General features: G+C 47.5%; 1 protein-coding gene across 8 annotated transcripts in view; it reads right to left on the bottom strand.

Moving 5' to 3' along the window:
• The window catches only part of LOC135910189 (uncharacterized), a 328,772-nt gene that overhangs the window by 112,309 nt on the left and 198,711 nt on the right, over positions 1-17,752 (bottom strand). Inside the window, exon 1 of one of the 8 annotated variants that reach the window (XM_070531646.1) lies at positions 9,768-9,885. The exons of 6 other annotated variants lie outside the window; for them this stretch is intronic. In XM_070531646.1, the coding sequence (XP_070387747.1) occupies positions 9,768-9,846 (79 nt within the window). In that variant the 5' untranslated portion in view covers positions 9,847-9,885. Of the gene's footprint in view, positions 1-3,088; positions 3,295-9,767; positions 9,886-17,752 lie in introns of those variants that run through there. One more of the 8 variants, XM_070531645.1, reaches the window with a different exon arrangement.

Below are 17,752 nucleotides of genomic sequence, written 5' to 3'. Positions count from 1 at the left end.
TACATGCTTCTCGTGTAAAAAGGAATATCCCATATAGTCGCTTGGTGGTAAGTCAGAAATGTAGTCACGAAAAGAAGACAAAAATGCGGAACACATTGAAACACTTCCAGCTGCCCCATTGATACCAATATTGTTAAAAACTACCAGGTATTTGACATCTCAATATGACATACAGAGTAAACTTTATTTTCAAATCAATAAGATTTGAGTCTGGCGTCCTTTTAGTGGGTCTGGGCACCCGCCGCGGTCGCGTTTCCGGGACCTTGTCTCGAAGCGGCTTCCTCGGCTCGCTGGAGGGCCCAGAGTTGTGCTGTCAGGTTCGAGCTGAGCAGTGCGGTCTTCCAGCGCGACCGGAGGCTGGCGGTGGAAGAGACGGAGAGGTCGGCACTGCCCGACCTGTTGGTAAAGTCCTGACACTCCCATAACATGTGATTTAGTGTGGCAACCTCTCCACACGATGTGCATCTGTTTGTAGTGTACTTGTCTGGATATAGGGCGTGCATGAGTCTGGGGTTTCTGTAAGAATCTGTTTGTGATTGTCTGAAGTGTACTGCTTGCATCCTGTCTAACCTAGCGTGAGGGAATACGCGTCTTTGTAACTGGTAATATGACATACAGGATCGTTTTATTTAGGCAATATGCTTTTCTGCGAATATGAGAGGCACCATTTCCTGGTAGCGCTCCCACCCTGTCACATGGCAAGTGGTTTTCAGAGGACATAAGATACACGGACGCCTAGACAGGGACTACGTTTCTCTCCAGGTACGACACACAAGGAAACAAAGACAGGTAGATAAACAAAGAAGCGTTTTGTTTCTCTCCAGCTACGATAAACAAAACGCTCTTGTTTACTCTGACACATGCCACGGGCCAAGACGAACAAGAGCGAACGACGACAAAACTGTTTTGTTACATGTTATAGTAGCAGCTAGAGTTCCACGATGCCGTGGCGACTCAGGCTATAATGCGCCCTGTTACAAGGCCGTACCTAGAATAGAATGTTTTAGAACAGTGGCCCCAATAATTTGGGGCCCCAAAGAGCTTTGCGGGTGTTAGCGTTGGGGCACGCAAGAGTGAAGAGGTTTAGAATAGGGCTTTGCGATTGCGGATAGCATCTTGCGCTGACAGCGCCACTATGGTGTCAAAGAAAAGCTATTAGAAATAATTAAATAAAATAAGCCATTTTATGATAGGAATAGTAATTTTGAAATGCATGTACTCGCGTTTAATTACAATTTAGAGGTTATTCTGCAAGCAGCAAAACAATTAGTTGTGCTTAGTTTTGAGCAAACCAACTTTACGTGCCTTCACCAGCCAAGCTTAGCCGTCTTAGGCCTACGAACCATAAAATCCACAATTCATTTCGCAATCAGCGGCGTCTAATGAATCAATCTTCATAACACACGCTAGTAGAGAGCAAGCGATAACCGCAGTCACTTCTCCTAGGTTGCGAACTTCCCGCGTTACCACGAATCGAACCCAGTTTGATGCTAGGTGAGAGCTGTCGCTTCGATAGGTGCCGCCATGTTTGCTGACGCAAAGCCTTTGGGGCCGCTATTTAGGCTCCCGCTAAATCAGTGACATAGCGTTCCCAACGCAAAACCCAAACGCAATCCGCGTGTCGCACATGCGCAGTGGCTTCGACGCTATATCTATGGGGCCCCAAAACGTTTGGGGCCCCTATTCTAAACCTCTCTATTAATTCATTAATTTTAGATTAACTTCCGAGGTTTTACATTTAAGTGCAGGAGCGTGTTCGAGTTTCACCCCCATCGAAATGCGGCCGCCGCGGCTGGGAGAGAACGCGCCATCTTGAGCTCTGCAGCACAACGCCATAGGGACTAAGCCACCACGGCGGGTAGTAACTTTTGTGTGATTACATTGGTGACGTGTATTCTTTTCTCCGTGCTGAGCTGTGTGCTTGTAATCTTTACATACTATTCTGTACTTTCTAGCACGTGAATATTTCTGCATCTCTTAAGGTGAATGTTTTCATAGAGGGGTTGGGGTGTATGTGAGAGAGGGCGAGGATTAAGGGGAGCTGAATCCCTTTGAAGTGTAGTCGAAGGTTCAGTGCAACTTGTCTGGTTCAGTGCAGCGCTGATTTGCAGCTAATCCTTTCCACAAGGAAGACGACCGTCTGCAACACGCCTGTAATCCCCTTTCGCGCTCATCCCCTTGTCTTGAAGTTTAATGAATGAAGGTGGGCTATTCAGTTCAGTGTAATCAAGGCTAGTATGCTAAGCCGCGGCAACTGGAATGCCTGGTCCAGGCATTCGTTGTAAGCCGCACGGTGTGCGTTGTCCTATACTAGAACTTGACAAAGCCTTGTATTAAGCACCTAGACACCATTCACTGGAAAAACGACAAGCAAGACTTAAGCTTCTCCCTGTTGGCCTCTGCCAAAAGACTACTGCAACTGGACGTCCATAACACATTTCCGGAGCTCAACGAAACCCACCTAACAGCCCAAACAACATGGCTAGCAAGCACTCTAACAAAAAGACAAGTCAACCACGACATGAAATTCGAAAATCCATACATCACGGATAAATGAGTCATACTCCAAAAATCCAAGCTACCATGAGTAAAGAAGAAAAGGTAAAGCAAAAGCAATCCGCACAGCCTATGTCGATATCGTGGGTCATATCAATGGCATTGCCACAGTAGCAGTTGTAGACAAAAATATAAGCGTAAGCAACCGGACAACCATCAAAAACAGTACCCCGACGGTAGCAGAGGACGTAGCTATCGCTCTAGCGAGGACCCATCGCGCCTCATAATTCATCCTAACAGATTAACAAACCGCATTCAAGAATTACATCAAGGGTAGAATCACGCCATTATCGGCTAAGTTTCTCGGCACCTCGAAGGCACAAGCCCACGTCTAGCATCTTATTTGGGTACCAGGACATAATGGTGTACGAGTGTGCACACATTGCCACCCGAGCTTTTATTACATAGCATGCTTTGACTAGGTGCCGGTGGTCATGTTATGCTCCGTTCCCTGCGTTAGTGTCCCCAAAAGTCCGTTGCATCTAGGTTTTAATAGTTGACTTTCTGTGAATACACAAACTGCAATGCTTACCGCCACCTACTTGTGGACGCAGGTGCCTCCAGCATGATATCTTGTCAGAAGGAAGGCGCCAAGAGCCGACACACATCCACCCAGAGCCATGCGGCCACATCCGGTTAAGCTAACTTGTCAATGTCGGGTACTGTACGCCGAAGAGCTACATCGGCTACCCGATAAAGTCGGATCTCGCTGTCTGGAAACTGATAGAAGCCGCTCGTATTTGTCAACGATATACAGCGAGTCGCGGTAGGCAAACTTCTTCGTTTACATTACCTTGCTGCATTATGCTCTTCCTCTTCCCCACGTTCGGCTAGCAGCGTCAAGCAATAATAAAATAAAACGTTGGAGACGGCAATTATTCTATTTCGCGACTGTCACACATAAATGTCACGGAGAAAAGACTGGCCGCACTTCACGAACAGACTGCAAAACAATAATCAAACGGGCGAAGGTGAGTAACCAAAGAAAGTAAATTGTTTAACTAATCGCATATAAGGCTTAAGACCAGCTGCCACCGGTGGCAGTAATGGTATAAGTTAGTTTCCTGGAGTTGTAATCTCTTCTGGCTGAACGATTTAGCACTCTCTTTAAAGAGAGTCCAAAGTGTTTTTGTGTCAAGAAATGTTGTACGTGTCACATTTCGTGCTATGCCTTTTGTGCCGTTGCACAAAAAATACAAGACAATATAAATATGGTGACAGTAAGCACGCATGCACGTACACACACAAACATACACACGCATACACACACAAACGCATACATCCAAAATGGATACCAACGCGTGTCGCTTTCCTTCCAAACTAAATTTAATAACCCGCTCGTAATTGCCTTTTGAAGCTGAATATTGAACCTAGAGCCTTGCAGCAAGGTGTAACGAAGTTATGTGAAACGCGGCTTATGCTTCGAAAATAAATCATTCGAGAAACGTGCAATGGTTTGAAGGATTATAAAATTTGATTCCACCGGAACCATATAAAATGGCTGTGGCTTAGGTAAGGTTAAGCCCAGGATGCGAAGCATACTAGCCTTTATTTTAGTTGTTGAACCACTGTTTAGCCTGGTGAACTGCTGTTGCTTGGCTATATTTGGTTCGGCTAGACGAAGAAACAACTCATGCATTACTTCTTCGCCTTCAAGAGTGGAACGCGACAGCGTTCCCGTCGACCCGCCAAGGGGTGTAAGACAATGGGCTACAGGGCAGCGACTACGCGCCCCGCATTGGACGCGGTGAGCGTCGAGCAAAGCAGCGTTCGGCGCGGCAACGAAATGTGCGCCTGAGCAAGAGACGCACGCCTTAGAAACAGCGCGTTTCTAAGGCAACACCGCATTCACTAGAGGCGCTTTTGTACCGCTTTGAAGCGTTGTACTCGTGGCTCAGTGGTAGCGTCTCCGTCCCACACTCCGGAGACCCTGGTTCGATTCCCACCCAGCCCGTCTTGCAAGAGTTGAGCCAAAGCCACTTCTCCTCTGTCGTGACGTCATGGTGTCACGTGATTTCATGGTCACCGCCGCGCCTGAGGAGCTGGGTTGAGCCCTCGTAATATGCTTCGCATAAAAGTTTTTGTTTGATTCAGCAGGTGTGCAGAGTTGTCAGTGCACTGTGCCATCCTTAGGACAATCTAAAAACATCGCAGAGACTTCCCCGATATTGAAAACGAATAACAGGAGCTTTCTAGGCGGAAATACGTTTTTACTGATTTTTGTTTTGCGAGATTGTCTTTTGTGTTTGGGAGTTCATTTCTGGCGTAACAGAAGAACAAAGTAACTAAAGTACCAGAGCAATATCACTGCACAATTGGAATGAATAAAGTCAGTGCAAGATATTGCGCCATTAAACTCATTAATCATCATCATCAATGTACAATTTACAATCCTCGCTTTCATTGATGATTTTTCAATGGTTTCCTACATCATTATCATTATTAGCCTGTTTTATTTCCACTGCAGGACGAAGGCCTCTCCCTGCGATCTCCAATTACCTCTGTCCTGCGCCAACCGATTCCAACTAGCGTTCGCGAATTTCCTAATTTCATCACTCCAACTAGTCTTCTGCCGCCCTCGAATGCGTTTCCCTTCTTCTGGTACCCATTCTTTAACCCTAACGGTACAACGGTTATCTAACTAGTGCATTACATGACCTGCCCAGCTCCATTTTTTCCTCTTGATGTCAATTAGAATATTGTGTATACCCATTTGCTCTCTGACCCAAACCGCTCTCTTTCTGTCTCTTAACGTTATGTCTAGCAATCTTCGTTCCACCACTCTTTGCGCGGTCATCAACTTGTTCTCAGGCTTCTTTGTCAGTCTCCAAGTGTCTGCCCCATAAGTGAGCACTGGTAAAATGCACTGAATGTACACCGTCGTTTTCAATGATAATGGTAAGCTTGCACTCAGGAGCTGACCGGGTCTGCCATATGCGATCCAACGCATTCTTATTCTTCTATGAATTTCCTTCTCATGATCAGGGTTCCCTGTGATTAATTGACTTAAGTAAACGTACTCCTTCACAGACTCTAGAGGTAGACTGGCGATCCTGAACTCTTGTTTCTTTGCCCGGCTATTCAGTATTATCTTTGTCTTCTGCATATTCATCTTCAGCCCGTCTTACACTCTCTATGTTAAGGTCGTCAATCATCTGTTGTAATTAATCTGCATTGTTGCTGACTAGAACAATGTCATAGGCAAGCCTAAGGTTGCTGAGATATTCAACGTCGATACTTACTCCTAAGCGTTCCCAGTTTCTTACGCTTCCTACCCTTTTGGTTTTTCACGTAGTTGTCACTTAAGTTGTTTCTGCCATTTTGCTGTTCTCCTATGCCATTTATGCTTCCCAGAAAAAGACCTCATTTAATGTACCAGGCCACGCATGACTGATGCGCTGATTTCTCAACTTTTTCTAGACGTGAAGAAACCTCGCTGTGTCGTGTATACGAAATCAATTAATTGCGGATAGTGCCAATGTTGCATAAGAAAACACGTTCCATAGAGAAGACATTAAAATCACTCCTGTGCGACTGTCCATAACAGGCATATTAGTGGCTTCCCCTTCGAACAACTTGAGGACGCTTAGATGACAGTGCTTTTGCAGTTGAGAAAGTCCTGCCACCATGGGCTCATGTGCCTGTGGTGCGAAAAGTCACAGAAGCGCTGCTGCGATTCTTGCGATGCGCCAGTCGTTTTGTGACGTACTGTATGTTAAACGCTTTCTTGCGTGTCAGCGCGTGCATAGTGTGAACGTCTTTCCTTTCACTTGTCTTTCTCTTCTCCAATGCAGGTTAATCAACCCGGCTCAGTTTGGGCAACCTCCCTGCCTTTGCTTCATCATCTTTCCCTCTCTCTCTCTCTTCGTCGAAGGGGATGCCTAATCGATACGAAAGTAGAAGAGCACTAAACATATGCTCGGACTTTGCCTTTTTCATTGCTTTTAAATTTTAGCCAGAGCTGTCAGTGATCGTCTAAACAAGTAATCAATAAGGCAGCAGATTTTGATACCCTAACTCTCAGCGTTCTTAAATTTTATCATGAAAGACGTAGGCCTCAGGAACCTTAGTAGTGCAAATAAAACCTTCGGCGCGAAGTTTCTTTGGGAGCACTGGCGTAGAGATTCTTGTTGGGATAGCGGACTTTTGAATAATTAGTCCAGCACTCTGTGCATCACTTGCCCCTCGGCACTGCAGCGCACTAGACACAGATAATGTGTGTGCGCATTTCATCACAGTTGCACGTGTCGCACGTGGGGTGGTTGGCCATTCCAATAAGGGAGGTATAATAGCTTGTAAATGCGACTTATAACCACAAACGGCACAGCATGGTCTGTTCATGTCGTGATAACCCAGGCGGTAAAGGTACTTGCAGATCTGGAGCCAAGGAACGTAAACAGCACATGGTGCGAACGTTCACGTCCTACAGACGCAATGTGCAATCATGGTACATCAATCGCAATCCAGCCGGAGCGTCTGTTTACGTAAGTGGAATCCGAATACAATGAACCGCTTTCATCCGCATGCAGAGAGGCTGCATCGGCGCAGTCATTCCCACTGACGTTGCAGTGTCGCGGTAGCAGCTGGAAGAGTATATCATAGTGCATATCCTTTGCCATAGCTGAGATGATATGTTTGTCAAATTTTTTAGGCCAGTTGTTTATTGGGTCCATGCTGCAGTGGGCTTTGTATGCATTGAAGAGCTGCCTTGGAATTGTAGAATACTGAGTATTGTTGCAGCGGCTCCTGATTAATGAAATCAAGTGCAGCATGGAGTGCAGCAAACTCTTAACCCGTCGATATGGTCGCACAAGATGCTTTAACTTGATTTCTTCAAATTTCGCTGGGATGATCACTGCAGCAGCAGAGCTGTTGAGTTTTACCGAACCATCTGCCTGATTCTGTGCACGCAGTAAGAGTGTTCCAAGGTGACTTGCTGTAGAACTTTTAACCATGTTCCACCTTTGTTTTTGATGTCTAGAATCGTCAATTGTACTTGCGGCCGGTGCATACACAACAATTGTACTGACATTGTTGTAGCAGGCGTGAGTTGTGTTGGCAAATACGACTGATGTCTTACAATACTTTTGGCAAATGTTTATTATGGCCTCTTTCCAGACGGGCAAGCTACATTGTGTGAGGCAACCAGAGTCAGGTGTCGGATGTGCGCTCTAAGGACATCTGTAGCAACGTAGACGGCAATAGCAAAATATATGGCAATGACCACTGTCGCGATTGATTAAGTACTTTTTGGGAGACCTGGACACGTTCTGAGTGCTTGGGCTTGCACACTTTGAAGTCTGCGAATTTTTTTCGACAAGCATTTCCCAGTATAAGTAAGCTGTACCGTAGGAAGCCCAAAAAATGGTGCGGTATATAATTGCAACATTAATGGTAGTGTAGCGCCCCAAGACTACCACTCGAGAAACCTGAGAAGCTCTACAATAGCGGCCAAAATCTTTGTCATGTACAAGACGCGAGGGCTCCAAAAGTAGTCTCTGTTGACCATGACACCAAAAAGTCAGTGCATTCGTGTGTTTGGTGCAATTTGGCCATCGATCAGCATGCGCACGGGGCCATTACTGTGCGAATAAAAGCAACGAGCGCAACTTCTCCGTTGAAAACTCCGGGCCTTGCCTTCTTACATATGTTGACGTTGCCGTTAAAGCTTTCTGAAGTTGTGAGAAAAATTGTATGTGCGTCACTCCCCAAGCCCATATTCATAATGTCGACCACATATAAAGAGAGCTATCTGATTTGCGACTGTGATTTAGCGAGACCAACAAGCATCAAGTTTAATAGTGTAGGGCTAAGTACTCCACCCTGCAGTACACCATTACAGGTGTAACTAGACGGCGTCGGTCCGTCTTAAGGCAAAAGATATTTCATACAAAGAGCTGCGTAGTCAGCGAAAGATATGTCCATCAATCTGAACAGCTCCTGAGGCGCCCAGAATTGCATGATGAACTACATTCCTGTAGGCGCCTTTAGCATCAAGAAATAGCTCAGCAGTGATTTGTTTCAGTTTTTCTGCTGCTATACATACGTTACAAAACAAGAACGATATGTTTGACGAGCGTTTGCGTCGAACGTCAGCCATTACTTCTGGATGGACGTTGTAAAATTCCAAGTAGCATTCTAACCATGTGAGGATCATTCTCTCCATCACCTTGCTGAAGCAGCTGGCCAGTGCTATTAATCTGCACAATGACAATTCCAAGAGAGCTTTGCCAGACTCGAAGAGGGGGACAAGGCAACTGCATTTCCATGTGGTAGGGAACAAGCCATCACGCCATGATGCGTTGTATAGGGTGAGTGTATCTCTGTTCTCTTGACCAAGGATTGCGAGGGCAGAGTATGTGGTACCGTCAGGCCCGGGGGACAAAGGACGCCTGCAAGACGTGTGTGCAGCTGCCAGTTTGTCAATGGAGAAATTACCGTCCATATGCCGATCTCGGGAGCCAGGGTTAATAGGGATAGATGTGCAAGGCTGGAACGTCAGGCCCGCATTGCTTGCGAGCTATATTCTGCTATGTTGACTTCCCGGTGTCCTTGATGGATGGCTAGATATTTAAATGGATGGCGATGCTGAAAACTGTTATCCAAAGAATCGACACAGATGCACGCCAATCGAGAGATTCACAAAAACATTTCTAGCGTTGACTTTGCAGCACAGCAATGCGACGCTGAATTTTCTCTTGAATGCGGCTGGCCTCTTTAAGGTCGTAAATTATTTCATCTGCCTGTGTCATTGTTCCGCTCGCCGGCAGATTGCACGGGGTCGCTGTATTTTCACTTCTAAATCCGTATATTTCGTCCATGGGCGAAATGAACGCATAGCATCTTGCAGTGTGGATTGCAGCGTGGACAAAAAGCCTTGGTGGCATGCGTCTTCCCCGAGTGATTTAAACACGGACCAATCTATTGTTTGTTGAAGATTTGATGAAGCCGATTTGGCTAGGCCGTTTACCTTCACCTAGGTATGATAGAGGTCGCTTCCGTGGGTTTCTATATCTGCGAGCTAGTGGACGCTGCCAGCAAGGCATCGCGAGATGAATATAGTATAAACCACGGTGTAATAATATTCTTACACCGTGGTTTAAACAACTGCTGAACATCTGGCCGCACAATAAGGTGAGAACACCATTGTTCCGACACCAAAGTTCATGGTCACAGGCAATGGAAACTAGGCTTCTTCCTTTGTAACTTACCTTGGTGCCTCCGCAAAGCGAATGAGGTCCCCAGCAGCAATCCATGGACCAGGAACCCTATAGATAACATGTCTCTCATTTTCTTTCTGTAGAAACGACTTGATTGAGCCAGGCAAGCACCCACTCGAGTCAACGCAAGTCTATGCTTTCAGAGCGCAGCTCTCTGAAGCCCGTTGCTGCGGCGAGCGTCAGCGTCGCTGTCGGTGGAGTTGGCGGCGGCGTAACCGAGGGAACGAGCACAGCGAAAGATGAAAATGCGAACGCGGAGGGGGATATGAAAGACGCAAGACGCTAACGGTGGAGGCCAGTCTGAGCGGCCCGTTCATTGATGTGCGCGCGGGAAACTGGCGCCGTGCGGACCCGACCAACCACTAGACGCGTACTCGTAACCGGTCTAGGCCTAGACCGCTCGTTTCGTACTGTTGTCTGTCTGCTCGCGTCAGGTCTCGCTCACTCTTGTTTGGTTGGCTTAGCTTGATTTCGTTCACGGCTTCTTTCAAGTGTCATGGCTTACGATCGTTTTGTAGTCTGATTGTATGCGCGACGCGATTCGTAGTACTTTCTCGAAGCAACGAGGCAACCATCGATTACACTGGAACCTTTGAAGAGTCATGTATGAAAGCCGACGCGCTTGCCCTGCAGATAAGATTTTCGATGATCACCGACTCTGCTGCATGACTCTCTCAAATTCTTTGCCTCAATATATCGCGAAATGAAAACACGTATAGAGCTGCGCTACAATTAAATTTCGCATTAGGGAGTATAGTAATCGTCCGTGAATTTTCGACGGTCAAACAGACTAGCTGGTTACTGTCATGAGGTCGCACTGGTTGAAAGACATAAGCCAGTTTAGACCATATGTAGATGATAACCTTGCTAATCTCATTAAGTGTCCATGACACATAAGGTACATAGCCTGATAGCTGGACGGGTTTCTGTAGGCTTGGTTCACAGAAAAATATGGGGCATCAATTGGCGAATATTTATTGTTTGGTGCAGTAAGAACTTGCGCAAAGCGGAGCTATATGAGCAGATTCTAAAATAGATCAATCGTTTTATTTTCTTCCTTTCCTCTTACATTTTGGCAAAAATAAAGACACGCTTTCGACGAGGCTGCTTCCTTGTTCTTCTCATTTTTGTGACTCAAAGCCTGTACCACAGACCCATCCACCCTTTTTTTTTTGTCGCTGTCTATTCCTAAGAACAACATTGCAGAAGACATCTGGCGCAGTTCAGCCGAAGGGCTCACGCTTCAAGAGCCCATTTCAAGGATCAGATTCACTGAGAAAACACTTCCACTTTGCAGTCACCGGAACAGAAAGCCAGTGACACCGCGCACAAAAAATTGAATTGAAGTGGGGCCCTTCGAAAAGCCAATTACCTACAATACACTACCTTGCAGCTTACACGCTGCTACACACAGGCCGAAGCAGGTCAATAAGATGTAACTTATGTTGTTGTACACTTATCCGCGCAGAACGGATCCACGTGGCTAAGCGTATCTCACGCTAGTCAAATTTCCCATGCTTTGCTTTAGGGCACGTGGAAAATGGATATTTCTTGAAATATATGGCGTAAAGGACGACGTTGAGCACTGCTCCGCAAGAGGCAAGTGAAGGTTTCACTACATGACCATTTCCTGAAATGCTGCCAAACTCGATTTGTTTCGTAGGAACAAAAACAACTCTGTTTACGCAAGGAGCGTTAGGTTGTGTACATGGAGGCCTAACCAGCAGGAAAGCGATGCAGGCAATCGAACTGTTGTGGAACAAGGCCACTTGCTTTATGCTTTTTGGTTCCGTTCTGCACTATTTTCTAACGATAACTTGCGCAAAAGCGTTAGGATAACTAATTTCCACAGTCAATAGCGTTTCAATGCACGATGTCATCATAAAATAAACGCTGAAAATTTACTCATAGACTTGATTTTCACCGAAATCGAACCGAGAAACAGCGACATTACGAGCGAGCAGAATGTGCGAAATCGATGCAAGCCTTGGAATTATAGGATCAGTGAACTTATCTTGTTCTCTTTCTGCTTTGCCTTAGTATTCTGTTCAAAAACCTTTTGCGAAGTGTTGAATAGGCAGGCGAGGTGGGCGACGTGGGCGACGTGGGCAAGGAGGTGAGGTGGTTGATTACCTTAGGAATGCTTGATTCCTTATCAACACAATGTTTCAACGGCACTTGCGAAACACTTTTTCTTCATGCATAACATATAGCTGTTGTAGTTTATCTGACGTGTTTCGAATACTGTTTTACCATCGACGCTCAAGTAGGCTGTCATGAGACCATTTTAACATTCGTTGTACCTGGATAGCCAGAGACAAAACAGTTATAAAGTTGCATCAAGTCATTACCACTGTTCAGCACGATGAGTCGTCTGCGAAATCAGAAACACGAGTGGGCGGTTTATTATGTGGGTACACATTTTATAAACAAAACGTTAGACGCTCGACAATAAACTGAAAAGATTTTCAGTAACTTTTCTCAATTTCTGTTGTTATTTACTATCGTCAAATACTACCCAACTGAAATACATTGTCTCGCAGCGCGACGGGTGTTCCGCCTTGTCTCCAGTAACGTGTAACATGTTCTCTCTTATCGAGGGCTGTAATTTCTACTTTCACGAAGACGCCCGCCGTCCAAAATCCCCCACCTTTCGCCGTTGTCTCGGCATTTGAACTCTGACGGGCCGTTTATTTTAAACGATAAAAAAACAAAGGATAAACCAAGTAGTCTACAAGAGGCAGGCAGATTCCCAAAGTGGCTAGACGGCTGCTAGTGAAGGTCCAGGAAAACTGGGCCGCGAAAAAAACACACGTCTTCCGCGTCGCGCGTCCTTATACGAAGGTAAGATAGTGAAAGCACAAGAATGCGAATTGTGGGGGAGGCGGGAGGATTCGTCTCTCACCCTCTCGTTCGCACGCCGGCACCGCACTCTCCCGTTCGCACTAGCCCGCAGCCTATAGAGAGCGCGTAGCGAGCGGCTCCAAGTGGAGTGGCTTCGGTGGATAAGCCAGGAGCGGTCTTTGTTGCCGCTCAGTAGATTGGAACAGCGTTGGCGTGCAATTACGTGCTTTCTCGGCGCCTGCTGCCACGCGCCACCGACAACAACGGAGCGGGGCCGGTGGAGCACCCACATTTGCTTCCTCTCTTCCACCGGCTCGAACTAGTGCAGCCAGACGGCACCTTCAGGAGCTAGGTGGAGAGGCGACGTTTGCGATCGCGGCGGCGACCATGCCAGCGCCCTGACTCTTTATCTATAGCTGCTTCTCGACTTCTCTTTTTGAATCTCTGCAGAAATGATAGGTGCGTGCGTGCGTGTATGCCTGTGTGCGTGTGTGTGTTTGCGCGCGTGCGTGTGTGTGAGCGTGTGTGTGTGTGCGTGCGTGCGTGCGTGCGTGTGTGTGTGTGTGTGTGTGTGTGTGTGTGTGTGTGTGTGTGTGCGCGTGCGCCACGTACCAATTTTTTCTCGTCTTGGCGTACCTTGAGAGGTAGCATATTGCAGTTAGAAAAGCAGTGGTCCAAGTCATGACCAATGGCGAAGTGCCAGATTATTTCTCAGCACACTTAATGATTCATTCGCCCTAATGTGTAAAATACTACAGAGCTGAACAGTTTCTTTGTTCTTTTGTACAGAAGAGGTGTCAGTTTTTTTTTTTCTAGCAGTAACGACACTCCCAGATTCATTTTACTCACTTAGACAAAGATGCTGTCATAGGACCACAAAAAAGTGGCCGTAACATTGGGTGGCTTCATTCACAGCGATGGGCTGTTTCTTCAGGAGTTAACGCTGATGGTAGGGCAACCAGCTCCGAAAGGGAATGTTTAAGGACTCACTCCCTGAATTGAGACTAGATAGATAATTTATTTGAAAGAAGACAGAGAGGTCGGCCTGAGCTAATGCCCTCTAGCCTGCTACTACTTGGTTCTTAGAAAATCTGCACCGGTTTTCTTTTTAGATAGATGCATATTTCAAATGGACGCCAACTTTAAATTATTGGAGCCTATAGGAAGCACAAAGCTAAGCTGGAATTGACAGTTTCTCGTCTACTTTCTATGGAGAGTTAAAAATTAAAAAGCATCGAAAGAACATTGTACCAAGTGGCCATATCAACAACAACGCCGATGTGTGCAGAGCACACAATGTTTTCAACTTGACTCTGGCTTGAAAGTTATTTCGTGTATCTGCCATGTGATAGTGGCATTAGCAGAAACGATGCCCTTTGATCGAGCACATATTGTCGAGTCGTACATGTTCGATGACTTCGCTGCAAACGCAGCTTCTGCTGTGCCTCCCATAATAAATATGTTACTGTCTTTGGAGCCAGGAGCCATCATATATAAGTCACACTGGCGTGTCATGTTGGAGTACTAAAAGTGTGGTAAAAGGCACACCCCTTAATAAAATCTAATTGTTTCCAAGTTTCTACAGCACAGACAATCGGAAAGAGCGCTTCATTTAGCGCTATTACGTGCAAGGTGTCAAATATGTGTAACGTGTGAATCTTAAATCCACTCCTGTGTCGTTCATTATGTGAAACACATTTTTGGAACGGACAGTACGCGTGCGATGATTCCGCTGAGAAAGATTGTGCTCTTATAAAAAACAGCGGTATGCCGAACTGAAAGAGAGAGAAAGTAAGGAGAGGAAAGGTAGGGAGGTTGTGCCCTTTTTGTGGTTATGTTGTGTGTCCTTTTTATTTTGTGCCCTTTTTCCAGGGCATGGTGGTGTACTTCTCTAATGTCGGATATCATCTGCTCGCATTTTCTGTGACGCAAGGCAAACTTGACACCGTGAAGCTGCCTTACAGTCACAAAATATGACCCATTTCTGTCCCGGCTCTTCGGTGACGTAGGTCATAGCGGCATGGATGGCTCCAAGTTCTGCCACCGCGGATGTAGCAATGTGTGATACTTCGAGTGACATATTTTTTAATGAGCTTATATTCAAGCCACCGCTTTATCTCGTGGTTATGGCGTTACTCTGCTGAGCTCGGGGTCACGAGTGAGATCCGGGCCGGGCATGGCAGCCGCATTTCGATAACGGCGACATTCAAGAACGCTCGCGTATATAAACTTGGGTTTACGTTAAAAAAACTCCGGTGGTGAAAATTAATGCAGCATTCACCACTACGGCCCGTTTCATAATCGCATCGTGACGACTAGACATGTAAAAACCTAGAATTGAATACTACAAGCTTATACCTCTTCGCAAGTCATCTACTTCGCTGACAAACACGGCACGAGTGATTGCCTTCGTCCGAGCAACAGCGATGTTTGTCTTGCTTTTGGCATGCTAATAAAATTTAAAGATGAACACCGCAGATACATGAAAAAGAAGTGTGTCACTAGATCTTGCATATATCGAGTCGTTCTTAACGTAAAAAGGCGACAGGTTCACACTGGGAAAAGAAAATCGGCATTTCGTCAATTAATGCCATTCTATCAAAATAAGTTTATTCCTTAGAACAAACCATGCAGTGTTAAAGAGAAGCTGAAGAGTCTATAGAATTCAATAAGACGCTCATATACGGATGCGGGAACCTTATAAACCATGAAGGTAAAATTTTGGGGGTGATTTTTCACTTAGGAGCGACGCAATCGTCAGTTAACATTGCGCTGTAGCTCCACCCCCCGTCGAACGCCGCGTGCTGCTGCTGACGCTGACGATGCGAGCTGAGACCGAAAACCGCGGCTTAGTGACGTCAACACTGGTGTTCCGCTCCTTCGCAGTCTCCGCGACCATGCCTGACCGGGCTTATTTCTGCGTGCGTGCCGTCCTAATCTGCATCGCTCGACCCTACATTCCTTTATTTGTGTGTATATAGGAGTGGTAGTTGACGTGCGCAGCATCAATTGAACTTGTAGGCCGATCATGCCGGCGTTCTGTGCAGCCTACGCTTGCACGATCACCAGCGGCCGCGACGATATTCCGATGTTCCATTAGTTCCTGCAAGACGAGAAGCTTTCAGCTATGTGGGAGACTGCTGTGAAGCGAAACAACTTCAAGCGCTCAAGAACAAGTGCTGTGCTCTCACCACTTCCGTGACGATTACTACCGGAGTTTATCAATAATGCGTGCTTTGGGTTCTCCTAAAAAAATTGTTAGCACGCTGAACGGAAGGTGCATGTTTATCGCCCACCCTTGACGCAGGTTTCATCGCCAAGCGCCGCGAATTTTCTATTCGCACGTGTGTTGTGAAGCAGCCTGCATTCAGCTACCATAACGCAGTGCAAGCGTAAAGTTTGCATGTGTTGGAAAGCCTGCTCACGCCAAGACGCTGCACTCCCCCTGGTATGAGCCATTGGTATGAGCCATTGCGTTGCTGAATGAACGTGTTCCATGTCAGCTCTCTGCATTTTCACTAATTGCGCCGATTATTCAACTCGGATCTTCATGAAAGTGCATCGATCGGTTGTATGAACCTACGTGGACCACCGGGATACCCAATTCCGAGGTAGGCGTCCATTTATTCGGCAATTAGAACCGATTTTGTGACCCACGAAGAGCGCCCACCGGCCTCGGCTTCGGCCGAGGGAAGCGGTAGGCCTACTCTCAGGCCGCATCGAGCCGCAGCCAATTACCGACCAATCGCTAATTTGACAAGCGGACAGTGACCCAATATGTCGACCGCTATGAGAATTGAGGTCGATGGCGAAGAAATTTCGCCGGATCAGCTCACGAGAGCCGAGGGGTGGAAAACCACCGGCGAGAAGTTGAAGCAAAGGAGCCACGCAAGCCAAGATGGCGCCGAAGCCACAGTTGACGTCAGCAACAGACGTGACGATGACATCGATGGCACCACCGACAAGAGCCTTCGTCACAGGATGAAGCGAGTAAACAAGGGCAAGCTGCTCAAGGGCGCGAGAATGCCGGACCTCCCGCGCGAAGACGTGAAGATTGTAATGCGGCCACGCGGCGGGCTTCAAGTGAGCGATGTGGCCCGGGTCGAAATCAGCCGAGCCATTACTGGGGCGGCCCAAGTCGATGCAATTGCAGCAAGAGAAGATATTATTTGTCCAAACCATCAACAGAACATAATCGTCGTGAGTACCTCGAAGAGGGAGCACGCCGACAAGTACGCCATGGTGAAACGCATCGACATTCGAGGAACGGCCCACGAGGTGAGCACTTACGAATCGGCGCCTCACGGAACAGTTAAAGGAGTGATACGAGGCATCCCACTAGAGGACACCGCCCAAGAAATTCAAGACCTAGTGGTGCACAAGCACAACCCGACGGCGTTGCAGGCGAAACGAATTGGCAAGACCAGATCCGTGGTGATCGCCTTCGAGGGACCCAAGGTTCCCAATTACGTGCGTTACGGGAACCTGCTCGTTGAATGTTCACTGCACCGCAAGCAGATCGACGTCTGCTACCAGTGCGGCCGCGTCGGACACCGAATGGACGTGTGCCCCAATCCCCAAAATCGCATCTGCCGGGGGTGCGGCATCGCCAACCCGGACAAAGAGCACGCGTGTGTGCCCAAGTGCGGCCTGTGCGGGGGCAAGCATCTCACCGCCGACCGGGCCTGTAAGGCAAAATTCAAGACGCCGTACGTGGTGCGGCGCCGGCGCTGGGAACGGCGCCGGGCCATCGACGACAGTAGCCAAGAAGATAGAGGTCCTGCAGGCCGTGCCCAACGCAGCACCTCTTCGCGGAGCCGTTCGAGAACGCCGGCCCGCAAGGGCAGCCACCAAAGCCGCCAACGATCGAGATCCCGTTCCCGGGATGGCCCGAACACGGCCGACCAGGCGCCATCGGCTGGCTCCAAGGACGGCCGCCGCTGGGAGACGATGGGGAAAGGAGGCAGTCGTAGCTCGAGCGGAAGACGCCGGGGATCCCGTTCGAGGTCCCGGACCAGATCAAGAACCCGGGTCGAGTCCAACCAACGAGGGATACTCGCCGAGAAAAAGGTGGGCTGGACCAACAGGTCTTCCGTCGCTCTAGGGGACGACAGAGAGTTTCCACCCCTCAA

The sequence above is a fragment of the Dermacentor albipictus genome, chromosome 1 (assembly GCF_038994185.2).
Source record: "Dermacentor albipictus isolate Rhodes 1998 colony chromosome 1, USDA_Dalb.pri_finalv2, whole genome shotgun sequence".
Classification (NCBI taxonomy): Eukaryota; Metazoa; Arthropoda; class Arachnida; order Ixodida; family Ixodidae; genus Dermacentor; species Dermacentor albipictus.
Note: the sequence above shows the minus strand (reverse complement) of the source record. Positions and strands in the feature narration are given on the sequence as shown.